The following is an 18,575-nucleotide window of genomic DNA, read 5'->3' as shown; positions in this document are numbered from 1 at the left end:
CCAACAGGGTCAACACAGAGACAAAATTAACAGAATTTGGCCAACAAGGCCTAACTAGCACAATGCTGGTGGGAACAGAGAGGACAGGAAAGGGCCTTATAGTCTCCATGCCTCTTACCACACCTCACCCTTCTAACCTGACTTGCACACATGGATGGGGGCTCTGCTGTCCACCCAGGCATCAGCCATGAGAGGGTCAGCAACTGGCAGAGCTGCTTCTTCCAGCAAGTGCCCAGCAACCACCACTGCCAGGGAAGACAGTTCACTGGTCCTCCTGCTGGGGCTGTCCTTCTCCCACCTCTTCAGAGCCTGCTGCTCCCATGCTTTTGCCAGTCTGGTATCAGGTGAGCCATGTCAGTCATGCTCAGCATCCTGCAGATGCCTTTCCACTACAGCCCCTGTCATCTTCCTCCCTCTGCAGCGCTGTCTTGGCCTCTGGGTGCTCAAAGATAGCCCCATGGGGTGCATACTGCCTCCTGCCCACAGCAGCATGGGAACAAGGTGGAGGGACATCCGCTGCAACTCCCTCCTTGGAGGACTCTGTGGAGGAGAGAAGAGCAAACCCATCAGTCCCTGAGTGCTTGTGAAGATACATGATAGTTTCTTGCCTGTGGCCTTCCTCCTCCTAGCCTCTGTTTTTCTTCAAAGAGCCAAGGTTAAGGGTTTTGAGCACAGAGAGGGCCTCCTGTCAACGCGTGCTCTCAATGTGCTCCATGCCCATGCTCCCGCCTGCCCAGATCAAGGAATGACCTAGGCCTGTGGGATTGAGGGGACACACACAACAGTATGGGCTGTCCCTCCACCTGCAATCAATACTCGGAAAGCCCCAACACAGAAGTTTGCTGGATAAAGTTAGGACGTGCCATGGGTTCAGAGCTCTGTGAGCAGCAACAACATGTCAGCAGATGTGACAGTGTCCCTTTTACTCCTACAGCCATGGGAGATGCATGGTCCCAGCTGAGTGCCCGCAGCGGGCTGTCTGCCACAACCAGGGACAAGGGCAGTACTGTGCCCTGTGCCCTGTGGAGTGGAAGCCTTGCAGGTAAGACTGCACTACTGCTGCCCACTGCCAGTGCCTGGGCGAGGGTGGGACAGCCAGTGACATTTTTGGCTTACTCATATGCAAAGCAAATTGGGCATCACCACAAAACTCCATGGCTCCTCAGTTAGAGACTGCTTCATGCTCTGAATAAATGCTGCCAGCACCAGGCCATCAGCCTGCAGCTGCCTGGTGGGGGAAGGAAAGGCACTGGCAGCATGTTATCATCACAGAAGCCCAGAGTGGGCTGTGTTATCCCCAGATGCTGTGCACACAGCTGACCCCTTGCCTGGCCCAAGGCAGGCCCATGGGCAGAACCCATGGTTTCTGACACAGGTGACTGATATGTGGAAGATTTATCTCACATCTCATGGTCCCAGGGCAACTGCTTCTAAAGACAAAGCAACCCTTGTGGTCAGAGCAATGATTTATATAGCTATGCTGCTCCTCTGAACAAAATACCTTAGTTTCCACCAAAAATGAAGGCATTAATTAATTCACTCACAAAGTCACCATTAAAATGAGCATGGAAAATCTGTACACATACCTGGGTTTTAACCAACAGCTCTCCTGAAGCCAGCTGTGGTGTGGAAAGGAGTCCGTGGATTAAAAGGATCCATGGATGTGCTCCTGCCCAGATTGTCCTGTAGGGTTCAGGGAGAGCATGCACCCCTCTAGATACTACTGCATGGTGACCCTCAGACTGGAGTTGAAATGGGCTGTAGGCTTGGCGGTGAGTGGGTACTTGAAGATTTCTTCTAGCTTTCTGCAGTGAGCACGTCTGCTGTGCTGTTCCTTATCTCTGATTGCTGTCCTGGTCTTCATCCAGACTACCAACAAACTTTTGACCACTTCACAGGAAAGACTCACCAGTGGCATTGTTTCCTTGTTGCCCTTCTTCCCCAACAGGCAGAAAAGGTGGGTGTCCGATTGGCAGAAATTGAAAAGCAATGATAGTAAAGGACAATAAAAGCAACAGCATTCAGCAATGGAGAAAAGCAACAGGGCAGATAAAGTAGGAAGGGATGACATGTCAGAGGAAACACAGAAGGGTAAGGAAGAAGCAGCAGAAAGACAAGTATCAGTTGCAGTGAAGAGCTGAGGGCCCACAGTGGACAGCAAGTAGTAGGGCAGGATAACTTGGCTCACAAGGACAGCTTCAGGATGTCCCAAGTTTGACAGACTTCTACTGGCACATCTGGTATGTATGTGCTAGATGTCCTCATGGCAGTGCAGTCAGGAATTAGTGAGTTCTGTTGGGTCACTTTTGTATAGAAGCTTCTATGTTTCCTCCAAAAGGAATTTAGGTCATGCGCTAAAGCCACTTGGAGTACTGAACCAGCTTTTCATAAATGGAGGCAAATCAAGAGATTCACTTCAAAACTACACTACTGTTCTAATCAAATTGCTAATGTAAACATAGCCACCAAGTATTATCCTGAATTCTGACCATCCATTACAGGAAAAAGAATGGTCAGGAAAAACACTCTAAAAGCACAAAACCACAATTTAATGCAAAACATGGCAATGTCCCTAATGCTGCCAACGTTTGGTACAGCAGGATTGACAGACTACTCTTAGATATCTACGCTGAGAAGGGATTTAGCATTATTAGCATAAACTTACTGCATATGTAAGATAATCCTCCCAAAAGGGAAGATTTGTATTACCCTACTGTGGAGGATGGCTCATCATTCAAGCTGTAAGATCACCAGAAAACTAAGGCACAGAGAACAGAACAGCTGACAGGCTCAGTGACCCTATAGCTGAGCAACTTTGCAAAATAATCCTTACAAAATCTTACTGGCCCAAATACCAATTAGTTATGCTCATTACCTGTGCTCTTCCAGTTGGGAGGCATGTGTGTGGGAACAGCAGGAAGAGGGTGGTGAAAAGTATTCGCAGAGATTTATTTTAACTAACTGTGCCTCACTCCCTAGGTCTTCCACAGTGAGTGGAGAGAGAAGCTCTTCCGGGGTGTGATTCAGGACAACAGTGTCTGAGCACAGGAGCTTTACAGGGCTAAGGCTGGTAAAGGAAGTTGCCCTTCCTTGGGGAAAATTTCACTTGTTAATGAGAATAATGAGACTTTTTTTCTAGAGCAAAAGATCAACTGTATGGTATGGGAAGGGGAGAACATACTTCTCTGTCCTATACAGTTGGCGACTAAATTAGAGAACTATTTATACGAGATTTTGTATCTCAGGTCTCCAACTCTTACACTTCCCCTTGACTATTAAGAACTCCTGAGAAGAAGAAAAAGCAAAAGTCTTATGGTGTGGTCAAAAAAATCAGATGTAAGAAAAAAATCACATGTGCAGAGAGAGAAATCACCTGTGGTTGCGTAGATAAGGAAATACATAATAAAGCAAACGTGAAATCAATGGCACAGCTTTCTCCTTCTCGTCGCTCCGGTAAACCATGTCCAAAAGAGAAGCAAGAACCTTAAAAATGAAAAGAATGTCTCTTTAAACCTTTAGTTGGTATTTCTGACAAAAGGGGAAAGCATGCCATATTTCAGGCTAGAATGTGTGTGCACATGGGATGCCTCAATAAAGATTTAAGCTCCCATTTAATCCGCCAGGAAAACCTAATGTATTCCTCAATATTGCTCAATAATATCAATAAACAACCACCCCACAGATGAGAGCAGCAACTACAAAACTGTTCTTACTTACTTCTGCAAGGAGAGAAAGAGCTTGGACACTGTATATCGAAGGAGCAGAGGCAGAAACCATTGAAGATGGTGCCACTGATGTATCTGAAAGAGGCAAAATCATTTAGTTTTCCCTTCAGAGAAGACATGTTTAAATTTTGCTGTTTGATAATTTTCTTCCCAAACAGAACTGTTATTTGCATGTTGGTATTACAGTGAAATGCTTCTGGGCATGTTGCCACAATGACATACCTCATGCCCCATGCTGTTCTGTCGCATGTATTGCATGCCATTGCAATAAGTTTTCCTCTGTATTATAAACAATCTGCAGATATTTACTAACCCCACTTAAGCTGACATTGTTATTGGAGGATAAGGCATATTTTTGATTTTACTTTTTGTTTGTATTACTCCCTTCTCATGCGAACTACACACTATCAAACACCTTGTACTCTTCACTGACTTAAACAGAAGAGAAAAAGCAGCAGAAAGTCAGAAAAAACCACATTACCATTCACATCTTCAATGTTGAAGTCATCTGGTAAAATCTGAGGCTGAGCTTTCACTTCTAAGTTCCGGCTCAGCCAGCTAGTCTGTTCCAGAGAAGAACCAGCAACAGTCCCTACAGCCTCCAAGATTTTTTGGGTCACCTCCTATAACATAACCAGACAATGTGGCATCAGATGGAAGCTGATCACTTGGCTAATCCAGCAAAGTCCTCTTTATATGGAACATGTCAGGAGGATGAGAAATAGGCACTTTTATCCCTTAGAAACATAAATACTTCTCTGATTTAACTATTTGTGCTCTCAAGATAACTAACTACTGCTCACTTCAAATAAGAACAGGCAAGAAAATGAGAAGCAGGAAAAACTTTAAGTTAGCCTATCATGGAGGTCTGAGTCATGATTTTCCATGCAAGCCATTACCATTAACATAGTATCAATTTGGCATCAGTCCTGCGACGCTTTACACATTAGCTGTCATCTGTCAAAGACGTGATCTGAATTGTTCATCCCCTCAGAAATGGCATACCGATGCCTTTATTGTTTTGAACACTGTTCCTTTTTATTCCTTTTATATTTGGAGAACATTAAATGAGGCAGAGCATTAAGTGAGGCAGGGTTTTATTTTATGGCAATCGATCTGTATTTCAGTCTTTCTATTAGGGGTAAGCAAGACTAGCATTGAACTATGTGCATAGTCACACTTCAGCGTATTTAATTCCCAGTGAAATGAAAAGCTGGTCACTCTAAGGAAACCAAATCCCAAGTATCCAAAGCAAAGCAGAGGTCACTTGTGAGGAGGCTATAAGATGGTAAGATGGCAAAACTGTCTTTTTATCATCATCATCATTTTGCTGGCCAGTCTCTGAAGCAGAAGTGGAGACTTAATTTCTCTGTTGGCACATTGAAGTAACCATAACACGGTCTCACCTCATAGGTAGCATTACATTGGCTCAGAGCCAAAACCACCCAATGTGGGTAGTGCTTTAACTGTTCTGGTGAAATCACAATAAATATAGGAAGAGAATCCCGCTCTACTCCACCCCTTCTTTACATAAAAGGTGAGCTGACCGTCATTTACATTGCCAAACACAGCTCTGAGCTTCAAGGATAATTACGCTACTAATTTTCCTAGATAGTTTTGAGATTTCAATACTTCCACATATGATATGAACTCATGACATCACACTTGTGTTATGATTTAAATTCTAAGAAAAATCATAAAATTACCCAAGCAAAACAGCTTTGAAGAGTCCATAGTTACCACTGCGATTTCATGCATTTTTGACATGCATTTCATGTATTTTGACAATGACGATTTCATGCAAAATTTTCTTAGAGACATTCTGTGCATCATGTCACTCATATTTGAGTCTCCCATATTTACCAGGCCTAAGCCATAACGTGTGGATGCACATTCACGCATTCTAAAAGCACAGGTGAATTCAGATACAAAGTACAGATCAGGCCATCTCCACTTTTACTTAGATGTACAGTGCCAGATTTATGAATTAAAAGGTATACATGTATACACTGTACCTGCAAGTCTTTTTGGTCTTTTTTGTTTTCTAGAGTAGGTGTCCTAGTCACAAAGTCATTCAGAGTACTGTGGGAAAATCAATTCACTCTGAGTTAGTAATTGGACAGGTCTACTCAATGCATCTGTAAACCTTCTTATCTCTTACACAGTACCTGAGAAGAAGAAAGTGTCCAGGAGGAGCCAAGTTCAACTGCACAGACTCTTTGAGAAGTCCTAATAAGGACTGGAAGTTCTCCTGCAAGGCTGAGACAGGCAGTCTGCCAAAAAAACAATAACAAAACACACCCAAGTCTGAAGTAAGAGTTAAGGAAAAACCAAAAAACAACATACATGGGTAACTTGGTGGTCTAAAAGCTTCCATCAAGATCAGTCCTTTATATCCTGCTCCTTCCTAACTGATCCAACACCATGGTATAAATATCCAGCAGCACAGGCAATATGCATACAGCAGTAAATGCTAGCAGCACATGCAGTATGCCAGCCAGCACTGTAAGAGGGCTGGGTCTTCAGGGGGAAGAAAAGGAATACAGTTTAGCTAACCACTCCACTGCGTGCCAGCTTGCTTTATCTCCGTAGCTTATTGCATACAGTATATTGTACAGTCTGATATATCCCAAGGCTTCCATATGAGAAAAGCCAAGTTTGTGAAGAAGAGTTTTGATCAAAGAATATTTCCAATCAACTGCCTGACCCACTACATGTCCAGCACAGACTGCAGCCATAGCAGTTTTATTGAATTTAGGAGTTCTCTATCCATTCATCCGGCAACACAGAACAGATAAGGAGAAAGACCATAAGAAATTACACAAGTATCTTGCTAATGAGATGCCTGAAGTATGTTGCTCTATTAGTAAGAAATGTGGCTTTCAAACTGGCATTATCAACAGATCGATGGAACACAATGTCATAGCCCAGTTATTTTGTGTCTGTTACTTAACAATGAAGTGGCAATAACCATTTCCTACATAAAGGTGTTCTGTGACATTGTGACACGAAGATCAAAGTAAAGCAAAAATAGTGATGCTGGCTGTTATCCTAACTAGAGTAAAACAGAAAATTCTCTTTTATAATGACTGCATTACCTTTGAATGAAAGCATAACTGAACTGCAGCACTGGAATATCTACAAGAGAAGATTTCTGAAAAATAAAAGCAAAACTGCAATTATTTGCCGTCAGAAAAAAAAAGAAGGTCCAAGCTGTTGAATACTTGTGTTCAATGGTTAACACACACTTCTTAGAAGCCACTCGTACTCCAACAGGAGGTGACCAACTATGACAAAACTATCTATACAGCAATACGAGGGAATTCAGAGCTTTAATAGAGGACTCTAGTTCAGAAGCAGTCACATTACTTTGGACTATCTGCTACAGTTTATTCAGAGCTGTAGGAGCTCCTACAATGGCGTGCATGGTAGCAAAACTGGTTTCCTTGAAAGCCAATTGGAAGATAGCAGACTCAATGTGAAATATTTCTAACTGTTCAGATAAGGGTAGAGAGATAGAAATGCGTCACTGAGTTGTATATCTGCAGCAGCTTTACGAAAATGGTCATCGTCTTCAGTACTGGAGGACCCCACACCTTTTCATTACCAGCAACTTCTCTAGCAAAATATTCTGAAGAGCCTACTTACATTGACGGATCAAAACACAGAAACCTGCATTCTAAAAACGTAACTTATTCAGGAGCAAAAGAAAATCACACATTTTAAGAAAAAAAAAAAAACAAACCCAAACTTTCCTTCTAACAATATTTAGAAGACACACTGGAATAGATCCAGAGTTGAATACATTGAGAAAATGGAATTATCTTCATGGTTACCTCTTCGCCCTTGATTTGTGATGGTTTCTTGACTACCTCTTTGACTAGATGTAATATAGTGTCAATTTTCAATGTGTTAAGTGCACATATTAAGTCCACAAGAATAAGCTGAGATGCACTAGCCACTGGAAGAATCTGAAAAAACATAACAAAAAGACACACCCCTCAGACCACTGTACCAGGCAAAACATGAAGTTGAAAAAACAGCTTTTTGTGTGATTATTCAAATATAAACACTTATACAAAACATAAATTAGACAAGTTAAATCAAGCATGCAACAATTTGTCATATACAGATCTTCTCCCAACACCTTCATTATGCTCAAATGAAAGCAGAAAAGAAAGAGGTGTTCTACTCAGGATAAATGCTTAGTTCCAGAGAATACTACAACTGTAACCTTTCTCTGGAAACTGAGCTGAGCCAAGGTCTTTAAAATATAATTGGCAAGTTGAAATCCTAAGATTACAATCCAGTATTGAATACAAAATGGCTATTACTACCTGATTTAAACTGCCACACTGTCCTTTTTATTTGATTACTTATTTAGGTTTAATTGTAGTCCTGATGCTTTGTGGAATTACGTATAAATAAGAGTGTTTCATATTTTTCAGTGGCTTGATGTTGTCACATGTAAAAAACCCCAAAGAATCTATAAATAAGCCCAGAGTTTAGAACTGATTATATAAATGTAACATTTGCCTTTACACTGGAAAACTAAGGGTGCCTTTTTTTAGTTTCACCTTGATTTTACTTTGATTCCTATGAGGTTTCTTGCTATTCCATACTGCTGCAATTGCTGCCATCAACTGGATTCCAAGTTGTGCTGTCAATGGATTCATGAAGTCCAGTATTTTAGTTCTTAATGTCTATAGAGGGGAAAAAAATAACTGTCAATGCTGAACTTTGCAAGGCAAAGGCTATCTCATAGTCTGTAAAACATTATTCCTTTTCACAAGATGTTCAGAAAATACACAACAACAAAAGAATCTCTTTATATACTTGGCAGTCAGACTAGTTTTGATAATTTATTTATGAGTTAGTGTATCCTTCTTACAGATGGAAGGCACATTTGTTGGAAAACAGATTGCAAAATAGAAAAAAATAACTTCTTGTGTTATATTCTCTCTTCTCCTACAGATATTTTTCACTGCTATGATTTACCAATATCCACACAAGAAGGGAAAAGTCGAGTATTTTCATTCTTTCAGGTACATGTTCTACTGCCTGTGGAAAAGTGCAGACAATTCAGAGGTGGCTGGCTCTACAGCAGCTATTAACAGAAGCTCACAGAAAAGGCAAAACATTAAACAGATCAGGTAAGGGTACAGATAGGTAAAAAGACCAGGGAAAAATCTACTTTTGTAGGTAGGTACTGTGCAAGTCTGTAGCTCACGAGAGTTCTTCAAAAATTCTTTGTGGCCCAGTATCATTCTGGGAATGGCAAAACTATATTCCTATGAACACTATGTAAAATACACTGGTGAGTGAGGGGATGATGAAGTACACAGCAGTTTAAAAGAACTCCTACTTTGGTTGCTTTAAAGTAGACTGAAGAAGAGCCTTTAGTTGTTCCAAAGAAGTCAGTTGGTCTTTTTTGAGAGTCTTCCCTCTTTATAACACTCCAGAGAAGGGACATGGTATTAATAATGCGAGGCAATTCTTCCAAAATGGCATTCCTAGCATTTCTCAGGTTTGTAGGTTCAGCTAAACATGATGACTAGAAAAAACAAAATTATGAACATTAAAATACATTATACTATGCACCACAGAGTGACAGCTCTTATTCTGTAATAAGGAGGATTATAGTCAACTTTTGTAATGACAACTTTAAAAATAATTCAACCATTCTATTTCTGAAATATACTGGTGCTATTAGAGTCTACTGAATTTGCTGTTCACTATTTTGGCATAGACAGAATTGATTTGTCTAGGAAGTTGTTAGGATAATATCCTCTTCTGACAAATGTTATAAGAATAAAAATTGTAAAGAACACATCAGCGTGCTATCAACTCAAAAGAAAATAGAAGACTTCGCTAATGACAGAGCAACTGTAGACAAGCTACACAGGACTAATATTTGCATGACCAAGATAATAATGGACATCTTCTACTTAAAATTAACTTTCCTGTCTTCAAATAAAAAAAAATTAAGTTCAGTCCCCCTCCCTTACACTTTTACTTAGTTCACTTCTTTTGGTGTGCTATGAGGATTCTCGAAGGTTATCTTCTCATATAAGCACCGCTTTACTACTTATATTCACCTCTGACTGAAAAAGGGATGCATATTTTGATGAACTGGTACCGACGTGTAGGCATTAAGCACTTACCTTTTTAGTTTGGTTAGGGTGATCCAGAAGGCAGAAGTGACCGATGGTTGTCAGACCTTCCAAAAGGGTTAGTGGGTAATCAGGTGTAACATTTTCTCTTTTAGAAGTTAAGCTTTGTAGGGGGCGGGGGGGAAAAAAAGGTTAACAGGCCAAGTCGTATTTCCTTGATTAAAAATTCCAGTAGAAATCTGTTTCTGTTCAATGGTTAAAAGAATACTGGAACGACCAGACAGGAATATCAAATCAAAGGATTCACAAATTATGCTTGGACAACCCTGTTTCCTTGTCTAGATCTTTTAGAATATTATTCCCCACCCGACCATAAATCTTTCATGTCTAATTATTTTTCCCTAGTCCTTTCACTTACTGCCTATTCTGAACAGTATCACTGTATTTTTCTTCTCCAAGGTGTCTCTCCCCAGTTAGTCCTCCAAAATCCTGTTTTTTCAAAACTGGGAACTTTTTACTTGGATGGCAGGCAGAGGGGGACAGGAAGCATCACAGCTGCTGGTCATTCTTGCAACCATAGTGAGCCCTGCTGCAACAATACTGCCTCCACCGCACCTGGGCTCAAGAATGCCTGCATGTGCAGCAGGGTTTGAGGATCAAACTCTGGGAGCCACAATGCTAAAACAGCAGATTACTGTGCACTACACTCTAGTAAGAGGAACTTAGAAAAGTTTCAGCATAACAAATCCCACACTATAGACTCTTCTTACCTTGCAGATGTTTTTGCAGATGTCTTTACAGCTTCATTTTCATACTGTTTGACAAGCTCATCCAGGTTTTTACATATCTGTACAACAAATGGTGCCACAGTCCAGCCTAAAGACTTCCCAAAATAGGGAAGGGAACATGTGACTAAGCCTACCCAAGTGGGATGCATCCCATAGCCATACTCTGGTTGCAAACCTCTAACCACAGCAGAGACAAATAATCCCTGTGAAGTTATTGGGTGCGGATAGACATATTGCATTGCACCAATAGCCTGCTGGAAATTAAGAGCCTGCTGCCATTCCTTAGAGAGGTCTGGCTGATTCTCCTGCTCCTCATGAGTCTGTCCAAGATGGTGCTCCAAAACAATCAATACCTGCAGGAGCTTCAGCAACTCAATCTGGAGTGGGTGTTCGCTCCATATTTGATCATGCCCAAAATTGATTAGGTTCTCTTCAAAGAGTTCTTCTTCAGGAACATTATTAACTCCATCTGCCATAAGCAGTTCATACCGTTTCTGACTTGTATACATAGATGCAGACAAAGAAAGAAGAACAAACTCCTGAATTTTGCATCTTCCAAGCAAATTGCGTATGAACTCTACATTCTTATTCTCTGCTGCCTTTGCCATGGTAGCTAGCTGGGTCATCATTCTAATCAGGACTTCCACACTTTTTACCTGAACATCTCTGTTGCCAAGCACATCTCTGTGTGTGACCTTCAAATAGCATGGATAATATGAGCGCAGAAAACTGAGACAGAGGTAAGTGAGCAATTCTATTAGAAGAGAATGGGGACACATGGTTGGGGACTGAGTCTGAAGCTTGCCATAAAAACTCTGCCCTACAAGAGCTTCCTGATGGCGAGCTAAGAGATTGTAAATAAGATTCAAATGTGCTGTGGAGCTGGTGTCCATGCTTGTACTAGCTACAGCTTCAATAAATTCTTTAGGGTTTGTTTTAAGCACTGCTTCCAGAACAGAAAAAGCATACAATACCCTCTTAGAATCATAAGGCTGTAAATAGAGCAGCATGTGTTTGAACAGAGACTCAATCATCTCCTGTTTTTCCTTCTGCTGCTTGAGCAACCTAGAATGGGTAATTTCCTGGAGCTCCAAGTCCACTTCTTCATCACTTGACAGAGACTCTGACGCTTGAGTCCTCTCAGAGTCAGCACGCACAAGGTTTAGCGCTACACTGGATTTGGAGCTTTCAGGAAGGAATGCATTGAGAGAACTCACATGGTTTGTGGTCTCTTTGCCATCGGTTGCAGCACTGTCATTGTCCTCATTGCTCACTTCTTGCAGCTCCAGAGAAGGAGAAAAAGAGGATGTATTTTCACTGTCATGGCCTGTGCTGGTGTCTGCTGATTCTGTGTGCTCACTATTATCTTGGTCACCATCCGCTTCATGTGAAGTTATTGGATTACAAGACCCATCGTTTTCAGACTGTTCAGTTTTTAACTCTGGCTTCTCTGGATCTTTTTCCACTTCTGCCCAAATTGCTTCTCTATCCACGGTAGTAAACTGGTTCAATGGAAGGTTTTCCTCAGAATTGCTCTCAGAGATGCCAGACTCTTTCAAAGAAGCCTTTTTCTTGCAAAACCAACCACGTATATCTTCTGGAAAAAAAAAAAAAAGTTTTCCCCAAAAAGAGCTTATAATCATCTATTCCACACAACATGCTTTATATTGAATAAATCATTGTAAGAAAAAAAAGGTTAAAAACCTACTCTGCTTTAGTCTGCTATTAATTGTAACAAGTGGACCTAAAAAAAACTGGGTTAAGGGAAGATTTATCTTATTTTTTAAAGAGCATATGCTGTTTATCTTATGCTATGACTCCCTAGATGTGACAATTTTTTTCTTATGCTTCCTGCGCATAAAATGTTTGTTGAGATCAGGAAGGAAATGAGAAGGATAGCAAGAGAGGAATTTTTTTTTTTTTTTTTAAAGGACTAATGTTTTCCTTGATTACATGCTGTGGAACAAGGAAGGCATATATTAGCTCTGTGTTTCTATAGCATCTAACAAACAGGTTCCTTTGGATGCTATAAATGTCTGCCATCTAACTATTTGCCCATCAAGACAGAAAAACAATTATGCAAGCCAACAGCTAGGTTAACAGAATGAGACAGACAGGTGACATGGAAGTTTCTTTACACAAAACTACTGGACACTTCTCCACTGTCTTCTTGCTCTGCCCCAGTAAACAACCTTGGCTTCTTGGGCCAAATGGTGCAGAGTGTCTCATAACTATACCACTCCCAGCAATCCCAAACCTCAACAGACTGCCAGCTTTGGCAGGACTCCACACTTGGAGCGAACCCTGGCTCCATATCTGTCTCAGTCTTCCTCAGCTGCTCCCCACAGGTCTCTGTCACACTTGTCTGTTCCACATTTGACACATAGATCATATGTGGTTCACAATGGTTCTAATTACAGGTCTTAAAATGGACATCTTCCAGCTGTCAAATTTAGCCTGTCAAGGTAAAGACACCCTGCCACATTCCTAAATTTGGGTGGCTGGAGGTCATCTTCAATTCCAAACATCTCTCTTTGCTTCTACATCCTAGCTCTGGGATACCTCAAGACATATGCCACAAAGGCTCAGCTCTCCTCTTGAATCAAGATGGATCTTCTTTGGACAAGGACATTTTAATTTTTAGAAGTTAGCAGAATTAGGGTTTTTTTTTTGTGTTATGTGCCCTAAATAGCAAGATGTTCCTCACAACCTGTCTGATTATTTTAACATGATGCTGAGGGAATCATTAACAAAAAATATTATGAATAAAGAAAACGCATATGAGGGTGCATGGTGTGCTGGGGCAAGACTGGGTGGAGAAAGTGAGATTTGCCTGTCTCTCCTGCCTACTGGAACAGTTCCTAGACTGACATAGTCACCAAACTGCTCCTGGATTTCATTTGGTTGCAGACCTAGTTTTGCTCGAGAAGGGATCCTGTGAACAGTGAACACGCATGCAGTGTGGATCATCTGGGAATGGCAATGAGAAGTGTGGGACAAGATCCCAGAGCAAAGCAGGGAGCAATCCAAACCAACAGTGTAGGTGCAGCCACTGTAACAGAAATGATCATTAGGCCTTCAACTAGCATGACTTACTCCTGAACTCTGTTTTAGGCATCACTAGAGGTACTTGGATGAGGAGGAATCTATGGAACTGATACAAGACAACTCAGGGTAGTAGGATGCCATTGGACTTCAGAGACTACCTTCAGTAGGTGTTCAGGAGTATGCAATGCTATGTTAGCACTTACAGTTTCAGTCCAAGAACAGTTTTACCTGCTGAATTTTTCTGTTTGATGTAGTGGATGGACGTGCGCTGTGTCTTTGGATGAAGCAGCAGCAGCAGGACTGGTTCAAGAATCCGTGCAACATCATTAAGTGAAAGAGCACGGATCAGCCAGCCCTGTGCTGCAGCACCAATTGCACCATCTGAACAATTGAGACTGTCCAGTACCACAAACAGAGACCTGAGTGGAGAAATCAGAATGAAGAAGTACGATTGAAATCCCTAAAAAAGTTAATACAAACAACAAAATAGTGGCAGGGAACAGACATAGTGCATGTTCAAGTAAGCACCGGCCAATGGCTCATGTCTGCTAACAATAGCTTGATCATGCACATTTTCCTGAGTTGAGGTCAAGTACACATGCGTTTGTAGAAGCAAGGCCATACATATACTCACACTCTAGAAGAGCAGCATATTTTAAAGTTATTTAACATATTTATTTAGAAAGATTCTTAATTCTTTTGTCTCATTTTATACAAAGGTTACGATCTCATAAATAGGAAGTAAAACTAAAATAAGATAATTTTTTTTTTTTGCACAAGTAGCTGGTTCTATTTTCTTTGGGGAAAAACATCTAACCCACTCCAAGATAAATAATGTCTGCTATGCAGAAACTTGTCTGCAAGCTACTCTTCATATATGAAGCTCTTTCTGTTTTTACAGAAAATTCCTTCACACAAGAAAGTGCACCATGCACACAGGGTGCTTTGCAAAGGTAATAGTGCAAGAAAGTTGAAGATCTTCCTTTTGCTCATTTTTTGTTCTCTCTACAGAGAACTTTTTCCGACCTCAGAAAAAAGAACAGAACAAAACATGATATAGTTAAATATATACATGTAAGTCTAAGCCAGTGGAAATGGAAAATACCTATCAAAGGACCGATTGTGAGAAGTCACTCTGCTGCCTTGGATCTCTCTGGTCAGATGCCACATGACAGAGAATCTGAACAGTGCTTCCAGCCTTGTCCCCTTTGCAAGGAAACAAGACAGATACATATTTTTTGCAGCATTTATCTCCGAGTAAAGTTTTAGTGATTTTTAAACCTCTAGCAGAACAACAGTTATTCTGTAGATAACTGCTAATCCTTCTCAGGTAGTTTGAGAGCACTTTTCTATTTTGCAATAGACTAAACCAAAATGCCACGTGTCCATGAATGCACAACCAAAACTTAACAGCCACAGTGTAGGAGCAAAAAAAGACGTGCTAATACACCAAAAATGTATTTCAGGACTCTTGTGTATAAACATTTTAGTCTTGGTTTGGTGTTAGGGAGGTTTAAAAGTTGGATGACAAACGGGAAGACATTGGTATATTAGGTAGTGTTTACTATTGGTAATTTTGTTTGAAAGCTTTTAAAAGATTTCCAAACTTTTAAGTTTCAAAACTGCAAGAGCAAAGATATGAAAGCAATACCAAAGACTGAAGGTGGCTGTTTTAAGTTTTATTGTGCAAGGCACTTCTCACAAATACACTGTAAGTTATGAAAGAACTGTTCTGTCATTAAACTAGGCAAGTAAAATAATTAATAACTGGCTCACTTAAAATACAGCTTACTTATTATGAGGACTAAATACTAAGGTGGACACAAGGTCAACATTATGTTGACATACACTTACAAGGTAAGTTTTGGAATATGAAGTTCTTCTGTTGGAATATGAAGTTTACAAAATCAACACAAAATAAAATTATTTTAGAGTTATTGGTGGAGCTGAGTCAGCTTGGAAATACTGACAAAAACTGCAAGTTTTTACATACTACATGATTTGGGCTGAAACGAAAAAAGCTCCAGCATTGACTGATAGAGCTTGTATCCAGGGATTAAGTTTAGCAGTAGTCCCATGATGAATAAATCCCAGGGAACTGTAAAGGCGTGGACAGTCTGTCAGACTCTTGGAAGACAGAGGGACCATGGGAGTGAAGACGTGGGGTGGAAGGGAACTAGAGGCAGTCTGGGAAGCACTGGAACAACTCTACAGTGATGAAGGGGCTTCAGTGAATACAGGACTTACTTTATCACGATCCAAAAGTGCGTGGCAGATAATGTCTTCGCAGATATTTGCTGATGGTGCCAAGCAGTGCAACCTGTAGAACAGTTCCACACAGGCAATATGATGCTCCCGTGTCTCTTTGTTCAGCTGATTCCACAGCACACAGGCTACTCTCTAGGGAAAAATAACAATTAATAATAATAACAACAACAATAAGTGCCATTTCTTCCCTGACTTAAAAGCTTTCCATTGCATAAATGCCCTCTATTACCAAAAGGGATTTCCAAATCATCTTAGTTTAGCAAAGAGCAAGAATTCAGGTCATACACTCAGACCTAAAGGAATGCAACTTTCCTACCCCAGTAGGACAGGTAATTCAAATGTACGTGCACCAGAAGTTAAGAAAAGTGTTTCTGCTTCTATTTTCTGGGTCAAAACTTAACAGATTGTACATGTGTCAGGCACAGCAATTGGAAACACAGTCATTAAGAAAAAGATCTTGGAACCAGCTCTCATACCAACACTAATATCAATAAACGCTCAGGAGAAAGAAAGCATCTTTGAAATATATATACTCAAAACAAGGAGGATGGAATGTTTTCATTATTATTCACCCACTTACATTTTCTCTTATCTGAAAACTTGTGGTATCAAGTGGTATCAAAGTTCTCTAAAGTGTAGCTTTCAAGCTAATGAAACCAAACCCTTCAAGTCAGAAATCAACTATACCTGCCCCCCAAGAATTTGGGCACAAAACCAACTAGCAATTTGAAAATAACCTGCCACTTTTGAACATCCTGTTGGGAAGCACACGAAGAAGAATGCAATTGCTTTCAAGTGCTTGTGGCAGCAAAAAATGGGAGTGTGTCATTGTAACACAAACATGCTGCCCCCAAACATCCATGCAAATAACATTTGCTTTCCCACCCCATCCTTAGAGGTTCAGTGTATTTGGGCAGTAAAAAAGAAAAAGAAAATTGACACCTGGTAGAAATCTGTTTTCTCTGAGATGATCTTTAGAACTCCAGGAGCAATGGGAGGAAGGGTGACCATCTGCAGCTTTCCAAAGAAGGGGTTGTGACCAGACACTTTGTACCGCTTCATTCTGTCTTCTATCACAAGCGCCAATGACTGGGAATGGTTGATCACCTCCAGCAGTGTGAAGATGGACACATTCTGAACATAGCAGTCATTCACACAACAGCATATTGTCATTAAGGACTTCAGCCACAGAGGGAAGCTGGCATCACAACCTCCTCAGAAGATAAGTGAGAAAAAAAATTTTGAATAATCTCAAGGTTATGGTCATATTTTCAAGAATTCTTCAATCAAGCTCACAGGACCAAGAAACAAAAATGAATGCCCAAATCCAACTGTCATGCTGTCATCAAGTCCCTCACTTCAGAAGGGACTTGCTTCAAAGCAAGTTATATTCTTTTCCCTATTTCTCCCAGCAGAAAGTTCTTGCAGGACCTCAGTAACCCAGTAACTAGTGGATTTCTGCTTTCTAGTTTGTGTTTACTCACAACTAGTTTTTACAGCTGCTGTTTTCCAGCTGTCATTGTCAAAAAACAACAACAGAGGTCTGCTGATCCAAGGATGCTCTTTCAGGTAGCATTGAGGTGTATCATTTCAGAAACCATGAAGCACACAAGGAACTGAAGTCAAGCCATCTCTGCCTCTCTTGAGTGAATAATCAGATAAAGTTTTATTAAGGCTTGACTGGAGACAGTCTGAAGTATGAGTTCACACCTCTGGCTTCAAAACCAAATGTTTTAACTGCTTTACTACTACAACAAAATGACCACTCTTCCTTCTCCACATCAGACAACTTCTGTATCACATTCAACCCAGACCTTCATTATCAGAGGTTCTCTCCTTTTGGCTTTAAACCTTACTGTATTCTCCAGGGTGTGCAGTTGAAAAGAATTGTGAAAATGAACTTCTATAATCCTAGGATGATATTCCAAAGAAACACAATTATGAAAGCAAGCCTTCTAAATTCAGCTACATTGCTGACCACATGGAAGGCACTGCAAATAAGCAAAAATGTCCACATCAAGCAGACAGCTCATCCATGTAGATGATGGGCATATCATCACTTTGCTAAGGAAGAGAGCAGAAATTTGTAGTGAGGTGAGGAAGAGAACCCAATTTTCCAGTTTCCCACGCCTCCATTCACTACAAACCTGTCTTGTAAACTAGCCTTCAGGCCAATAACTGCTCCTGCTAAAGCTAATGAACTTGAATTCCCAGAATGAACAGGCCCTCCAATTATACAAGATTATCCTTTTATGTTATCTCACATCAGACTCCTTTAAATTCTGAGGGTTAGGGAAAGAGCTGGTTTTGCTGTTATGGTTTAGAGCACCAGTTTTCCACCTACACCCATCTTCCTCTAACACATCCTTTTTGGGAGGGGACACGGACACACACAGATGTGGGTGATGGATTTCCTGAAAATCCTGAGCCATGCCACAAGGCTCTACAGGCCAGAAGGTCTTAATCCCTTTAGCTACATGTTTTGTAGTGAAAGCTTTCAAAAGAATATGAATTTAAAAAGCTTGGTAAAAATTGTCCCTCAGCTGCAAGCCACAAAACACATGCTGATGTGGGTAAGTCTTCAATTCACATGCAACTTGCCTTCAGCCCTGTCAAAAGCTACTGGCCCTGGT

The 18,575-nt window shown here is 40.8% G+C and overlaps 1 protein-coding gene across 8 annotated transcripts in view; it reads right to left on the bottom strand.

Moving 5' to 3' along the window:
- Positions 1-18,575, bottom strand: part of DOP1B (DOP1 leucine zipper like protein B) — a 53,641-nt gene that overhangs the window by 7,490 nt on the left and 27,576 nt on the right. For 2 of the 8 annotated variants that reach the window (XM_072846368.1, XM_072846377.1), the window contains 15 exons: positions 16,885-17,156; positions 15,922-16,074; positions 14,780-14,880; positions 13,903-14,093; positions 10,609-12,223; positions 9,890-10,001; positions 9,091-9,279; positions 8,303-8,428; positions 7,562-7,696; positions 6,824-6,879; positions 5,894-5,998; positions 5,741-5,807; positions 4,207-4,348; positions 3,718-3,800; positions 3,374-3,483 (listed from right to left, as the gene is read on the bottom strand). In XM_072846368.1, the coding sequence (XP_072702469.1) occupies positions 3,374-3,483; positions 3,718-3,800; positions 4,207-4,348; positions 5,741-5,807; positions 5,894-5,998; positions 6,824-6,879; positions 7,562-7,696; positions 8,303-8,428; positions 9,091-9,279; positions 9,890-10,001; positions 10,609-12,223; positions 13,903-14,093; positions 14,780-14,880; positions 15,922-16,074; positions 16,885-17,156 (3,457 nt within the window). Of the gene's footprint in view, positions 1-128; positions 541-1,586; positions 1,937-3,373; positions 3,484-3,717; positions 3,801-4,206; positions 4,349-5,740; positions 5,808-5,893; positions 5,999-6,823; positions 6,880-7,561; positions 7,697-8,302; positions 8,429-9,090; positions 9,280-9,889; positions 10,002-10,608; positions 12,224-13,902; positions 14,094-14,779; positions 14,881-15,921; positions 16,075-16,884; positions 17,157-18,575 lie in introns of all 8 variants that reach the window. The other 6 variants (XR_012039710.1, XR_012039707.1, XR_012039711.1 and 3 more) reach the window with 6 other exon arrangements.

This window comes from Ciconia boyciana, chromosome 1 (genome assembly GCF_034638445.1).
Source record: "Ciconia boyciana chromosome 1, ASM3463844v1, whole genome shotgun sequence".
Taxonomy (NCBI): Eukaryota; Metazoa; Chordata; class Aves; order Ciconiiformes; family Ciconiidae; genus Ciconia; species Ciconia boyciana.
The sequence above is the reverse complement of the archived record's forward strand: the minus strand, read 5'-3'. Positions and strand labels throughout refer to the sequence as shown.